Below are 7,159 nucleotides of genomic sequence, written 5' to 3' on the forward strand. Positions count from 1 at the left end.
GCGAGGCTTTGTTTGTGTGACATGCAGCCACGTGGGATTTTAGGGGGCGTTTCTGGGCGGAGCTTGGTAAGGTCAATATGCCCCAGCTACACTAACATCGCGTCAATCGAGCTTACCTTTCTTTGAGCTTCTTTTCTAAGTGACAAAAAAAGTTAGATGTAGTTCCACTGTCTGTGAAAGCGAAAGCAAACATGTTTCACTGTTTGTTTGTAGATGTTGTCAACATTTTGTTGTGCTATTTTAAATGAATATCACTATGACCAAATTCTTTAGAGAAGCAAGGTGAATTTTCTGATTGCGCAGTACTTCTTTGAGCAGCTACTTATATACTTGTGATTTTCTACATACCTTGATCACCTTAAGAATAATCAAAACTGACCTGTTTGGAGTTAATCTGCTGATCCAACCCCATTTTCTTTTTCAGTGAGAATGAAATTACCTCACTGAAAACATGCATGCATCATGTGCTTTGTCTGAGGATGAATGTGGTTCAGTTTCATTGTTTAAGCTTAAACAATAAAATAATAAAATCATGAAAAAACATTCGGTTTGATGCTTCTTGGGTTAAATAACACTGAATGGAGTGGGATTCTAGTATATTTAGATGAGTTTTGCCACTTTGTAGTTTTCTGTTGTTCACAAAGTAGTTCAATAGTTTACGTTTGTGATGGAGACCAGGGGTTCCATCCCACATTGATTATTGATATTATTTTATTTATTTACAGTCTAAATGTGTTGTATCAGTTCTTTATTTCAGATACATTGTGACATTTGGTGAACATTCTTTTTGGGTAGGGAGACCGGCCATCTTCCCTGTTCAGAGAATGTGGGGGAAGATGTCAGTTTGTTTCTGATTCAGATTGGTTCACTTTGAGTTAATTGTTTGAGTACTTGCCTTTCTGGGTATGTTTAGCAAGGTGGAGCAGAAAAGGAGACAAATGCTCCTGGAGCATACCCTCTTCCATTAAGAGGGGTAATACTCTAAGATTTATATTTAGTTATATTTACTTTTGATTGACTTCAGATTAGTTTAGTTTTAATAATTTGCTTGCATGTAAATATTTGTTGGATCATTTATTGTTTGCTAGGTTTGTGTAAGTAGTGTTTGTTTGTTGTTTGTCTTTTCTTTTTGATCACCCCTTTACCTGGTTAAGTGTTGGAACTTGCCTCAGGTATAAATGTCAGCTTCTTTGTTTCACTACAAAAAAAAGGGGTGTCGGTGTTATGAAGACTTGGAGCTCCCAAATAAATCCACCTCAAAGACATTTGTTGCCTCACTTCCTTCTTTAACGCAGAGCCTCTGCCGGTCAAAGTGACAACGTTCATTTTTATAGATGGTGATTTTCCTTTGGTTGGCATTTGGCTGGCTTGTACTTGTATAGCGCCTTATCAAGTCCAGAGGACAAAAAAGTGCTTCATACAACAGTCATTCACCTATTCATGCACACAATCACGCTGATGGTGGAAAGCTACTGGATAGTAGCCACAGCTGTCCTGGGGCAGTCTGACAGAAGAAATTTGTGTGTATAATACGCCACCGTACATTTCTTGTGCGTACGCATGTTTTATACAGGCCCCAGATGAGAAACAAAGTTACTGATATTTATCAGTCTGGAAAAGGTAGAAAGGAATTTACAAGAAATTGGAACTCCAGTGAACCACAGTGTCATCCATAAGATGGAGTAAAACACTAAGCAGTTAATGGCTGGGCTGCTGTAATGGCTGTTATGACTGTTTGCTGTAAATTTGTTGCAACTGCCACAAAACGATGTAAAAATAAATTGGTTGAAAGGGGAAGGAAGGGACAGACCTTTATGATTATTGTCATCGGTGAAGATGTTAATTGATAAAGCAAATACATTTATACATTTTTAAGTTTTTATTAAAGTAAGTAAATTTAGAAGTATTTTAGATTTCTAGTCATTTTTTTCCCTTTTTTTTCTCTTCAAGAAGTCATTAGATGAAGACCTTAAGGCCTATTATATCATTTAGTATTAATAAATTAAGTTATCAAAGTTCTGATCCCACTCATAATAATAATAATTATTATTATTATTAGGTTTTGTCTTTTATGAGTGTGAGTGTGTATTTGTGTTCTGCTTCTCTATTGAACTGGTCCTACTTAGTACATAAAGTTTTCCCTGGCATTAAATTGTATGCATGCACTTGCATTTTGCATTGACCTCACATTGTAATAATGAATTTTATTAACGGCACGGATATTATTCACTTGAACATTAGGAGTCTTATATTTAAAATTGACTTATTGAGAGCTTGATTTACTTATAATAAACCCTTTCTAAAACTTAGAGACATGTTAAAAATGTGTTGAACAAAAACATTTCCTTATTCTTTCTGCTGATTATACCAACACAATCTCAGAACTGATTTAAATTAAATGTTGAGCAATTCATCTTTCCAAATGAAGACACAATAGGCAGTGTTGTGGGGCTGTATATCGTGTCTTGGAACAGAACTGGCAATCTGGATTGAAGGACCTAGCCTCTAAATTAGGGCAACCCTGTGGTGATCCAAAGAGCGAGCATTGTTCTGCTCAGGGTCACTTCAACCTGACCCACATGAAACACATGTTGACCATGATTAGTTTGTGTCTGATGCCCAATGCTGATACAATGTTTCTTCTGTCATTACTTGTGAAGATAATTGAAATTTATTTTTGACCCATAAGTCATCATGTTGACATTAGAAACCAGTAGGTTTCTAATGTCAACATTGGTTGAGAAAATACAAAAATTATTATTTTAACCCTGACCTGATTGTTTATCAATTTAGACAAAAATGATTTTCCATAGACATGTAACACATTTCCAAGACATTTTACAACAATAGATCTACCAGAGTAACTTTGAAGAGCAACTGTAAGGTTCCCTTAGAACATCAGAAGCACTTTTGCTCAAAGTGCTTTTTCTGTGAGAAGACTGGAGTTTGAAACTCACTTCCTGTGAATTTAAAATCTACAGGGTGGGCCATAAGTTTCCATACATAGAAAAAAATAAATATTTTATATTGGACAACCGTTTTTATTTTTGTAGGACTCTGTGTAATTGCTGCACATCTTGGACCACTTCATGATAGTTTTCTGAAACTTGCAAATATGTTTTGCCACAGTGTTGTGTGTGATGCTCGTTCCATGTTTTCTGTTAAAGTTTCATGCGACCATGCGACTGCTTCCCAATCCAGCTATCAGTATAATTTCAGTTCTTTGCTCTCTTGTCAAATGCATCTTCTTGGGTATCTGAAATATAAAAGAAATATACATTTTACATTCTCCTATGTATGGAAACTTATGGCCCACCCTGTATAACCAGTGTGTTCAGTGTGTTCAAAAAACAAAACTCAGGCTATGTCAAAAACTGAACTGCATCCATCTGTTTCTTTTTTATTGTCGTTTTACTTTTTTTTTAACTTGTATATGATTTTGCATATGTTGTCTATCATGTTTTATTTTAAATTATTATTACCATGTCACTTCCTAAGTGCTTACTGAATCTGCATTTCCTCCCTGTGCATGTATGTCTTCCTCCAACAGTCCAAAAAACATGACTGTCAGGTTGATTGGTCTCGCTGCATTCTACTTGTGGGTGTATGTGTGTATCACCATTTACTGCTGGAGATAGGCACCAGCACCCCTTGCGACATCACCAGGCATATGCGTGGGGGTTAATGGATGGATGTTTAGAAAAGCCCATGTGGGGGCAAGTGCTGCAAATTAGCTTATGCTACTCACTATGGGATTGCTGTTTTATTCAGTTTGACTGTGTCCCTATCTATGGAGCCCCTTAGGAAACACGGGGAAAAATTTTTCTGCTGCCTTCCCTTGCAATACTTTTGCGTTACTTCACAATAAATTTTGTGTTCCCTGGCAATATGCTTATACTGCAATATTTGCTGGTCTATTTTGTATACAGTCACAAATGTCAATTTAAAATTTAAAATATACACACATTTAAAGAGCCTCAGTGAAAACATGTTTATTATTATTTATAATAATTATTATCATAGTGCACAAAACTGATTGAAAATTGATTTATTCATTGCATGTTTGTCTGTTTGTGTAAGGTTGAGATGGAACTGCACATGAAAATGGCCCTTTAAATCATTCAGAGTACCAACACAAAAGAGACACAGTCAAAATTGTCAGATGACTGATTACACCGTGATAATAATTCAGAAATAGTCCAAATAGTTTGGATGTACTTTTTCTTCCTTTCCTACTTACAGAAAGTTTTGGTTTTTATGATAGGTTTGTGGTGCATTTCCATGCTAAAGAAAAAGATTTTTTTTAAAAAACTTCAGATATTCCACAATAAGATATTAACATACTTGGAAAAACCTTACGAAAACCTTATATAATAGCAGAAAGTAGGATGGCCACTGTAAGATAGGCTTACAGTATTCAATTATGTTGCATGAACTGATTCAAGGATTCAAGGATTTTCTATTGTCATACCAACTAGCTAGCTCATGGTACGAAATGTGGACTCAGGTCCCAGATCAAGAAATCCACCAATCAGAAAAATAAATAAACAATAAATTAATTTAAGTGATATATATATAAGGTGATGTGTCTGTGTGTAAATAATCTAGGGGAGAAAGCTGCATTTGGTGCAGCCCGAGTTCATAATTCTACAGCTGAGGTGGATCTGGTCAACAGACTGGACTGCACGTAACAGTAAAGCTGACTATAAGAAGGGACAGAGCAGACTGACTGGACTTCTTGTCATCTGTTGAGGCAGCAGCATCAGAGCCAGGGAGCTACAAAGCCTTAACAACTTGATAAAGAAGGCTGGTTCTGTTTAGTTCTGTTCTTGGGACGACTGTGGAACCTCTGGAGATCATGATGCAAAAAAGGATTCTTCAAGAAAATTATGGACAACCCTGACCATCCTCTTCATGAGAATCACTTGGGAAAACGGTGTCTTCAGCCAGAAGCTTCTTCATATTTGCTGTAATACAGGCCACTACAGGAGATCTTTCCTCCCTAAAGCCATCACTACCTACAATAATTATTTAATTAAATGAGTTGCAACATTTAAATTTCTTTATGCAAAAATGCAAGTGCATGCATACAATTTATTTCCTTATATCAATAAAGTATTTTTTAATTGAACTGAATTGATCCAGCAGAAATATCAGTTGTGACTGAGGGAAACGGAAACTTGTGTAAAATCTGAACCAAAGATTTTTTTTTTTGATTGCCAATGATTGGGTAGCATTGTGAAAAAAAAATTGTTCAAGAGATTTGTATCTTTACAACTATTTTACTTACTAAAATGTGACATAGTTAAAGCTGCGTGAAATTTAGGATGTATGATTATTTATTATGTTTATTTGTTGAGCATGTAGTTTATTAAATAAAGGTTGGTCTGACCTTGTATTGCATTTCTATGTAACTTTTCAGGTCAGTAATAGTAAATTACCTTTATTAAAAAATAGGAAAAATTATTAACTACATTAACAATGAAGAATAAGGAATACTATTACTCAGATTTTTAAGGCAATTAGTTTTGAAATATTACCAGAAATGTTAGGTAGATTTTTACCAAATTCAGTTTCAGAGTGTTTCAGAGCTGTTGGCATTAGATACTCTTTACAAAAATGTTTTGGTTAAATTTACCCAAGCAGATTGTTTGCAAATTGTTAGCTCAACTTTTTGGGGGTAAATACTATAAGTTGTATTTTACAGTGTAGAAACTCCTCCTTACCTTCAAACCTGTCGGCAACCCTCAGTCCTCCATATTTTTTGGATCTTCTTCACATTGTTACACCTACCCCCACCCACAGATCCTCTTCTTCTATCATCTCATTCATTTTTGTAGTTATTTTTATTGTGTCTTTTATATTGTGTTTTTATGTTAAATGGTGTAAGGTGACCTTGGGTGTTAGAAAACTTGCCAATAAAATGTATTGTTATTTATTATCATTTTAGTTGAGCATAGTGAAGATGAATTAGAATTAACATGACAAAGATGATGAGCTGCTAGGTGAAAGTGGCAGACATATTTTCTCTCAAATAGAGTAAAAAAACTATATCATTTACTCTATTTCACATTTTTTTCTGTTTCTGCTACAGGATTTATGTCCACCAGAACATGTAGAGCAACAAGCTGCAAAGTCATACAGATCAATAAAGGCATCATCAACCGCTCAGCATGGCATCTTCCCCTGGGTTAAGTCTGGACCCTTTACCCATGCTTCAACTCCATGACGGGGACTACAGCAAAGCTTCAGAGAGGCCGACCTCACCAGGGCTTCTCCCTACTATGTACAGTCCTCCAATGGGCATAGAGGGCCACACCGTTTGCATCCCCTCTCCTTACACAGATAGTAGACATGACTACCACGGACATCTACCCTTGACTTTCTACAGTCCTTCGGTGCTGAGCTATACCAGAGCACCCATCGCTGACAGTCCATCATCCATGTGTCCCCCTCTGAGTCCCTCTGCCTTTTGGCCCTCTCACAACCACCACAGCATACCTTCTTTGACTCTGCACTGCACCCAACCTCTTGTCTACAATGAACCAAACCCACAAGGACCCTGGCTTGAGTCAAAATCCCATGGCATGAACCCAAACAGGTAGGACTGCAGATACTCACCTATGGATGAAAAAAATACACTGATTAATGGTGTAATGTTACATGGATTTGTTTTTGAAAGTCTTTGACACAAATGCTGTGTTCTCTTAAACCTAAACCCATAAAGAACCTAAACGTCCAAAAATAAAGTGAATAATTCTGCATTCTGCTGTACAACTTTAAAAAGTGACACTAAAACAAAGCAGATAGGACTCCCAGCTAGCACTAATGTCTGCTGTTGTGGCTTTAAGGCTTCTCATTCAATTTCAGACAGGTTAGAGAAAGAAAGACAGACCAAACCAACCGAGTTCAGTTTATTGCCGCTTCAGTGCACTTGACAAAAAAAAGAAGTCAGCCTACTGACGGACTCAAAATAAATTCTGATTTGATCCAAAATCTCAAACAACGCAGTTCACTTGGTGCTCACATAGTGTCATTAAATGAGCTACAATCCTTCATACAGAACATACATGTAGTAACAGTAGAAAGGAAAACTCATCTTCAACCAGAAGAACCCTCCAGCTGAACCAGGATCTGCCATGACTGACTGAATTACAAG

The 7,159-nt window shown here is 36.5% G+C and overlaps 1 protein-coding gene across 1 annotated transcript; it reads left to right on the forward strand.

The window, feature by feature from the left end:
• Positions 1-5,828: 5,828 nt before the first annotated feature.
• On the forward strand, positions 5,829-6,643 carry LOC106943234 (estrogen receptor beta-like). The gene has a single exon (XM_015026563.1). The coding sequence runs from the start codon at positions 6,174-6,176 to the stop codon at positions 6,603-6,605; it is 432 nt and encodes a 143-aa protein (XP_014882049.1). The 5' UTR covers positions 5,829-6,173; the 3' UTR covers positions 6,606-6,643.
• The last annotated feature ends 516 nt before the right edge of the window (positions 6,644-7,159 follow it).

The sequence above is a fragment of the Poecilia latipinna genome, unplaced genomic scaffold, assembly GCF_001443285.1.
Source record: "Poecilia latipinna isolate Pla-1442-1.1 unplaced genomic scaffold, P_latipinna-1.0 Scaffold5025, whole genome shotgun sequence".
NCBI lineage: Eukaryota > Metazoa > Chordata > Actinopteri > Cyprinodontiformes > Poeciliidae > Poecilia > Poecilia latipinna.

Excerpts from the sequence above, each read along its gene's own strand:
- LOC106943234 (XM_015026563.1), top strand. The coding sequence starts at position 6,174 with ATGGCATCTTCCCCTGGGTTAAGTCTGGACCCTTTACCCATGCTTCAA.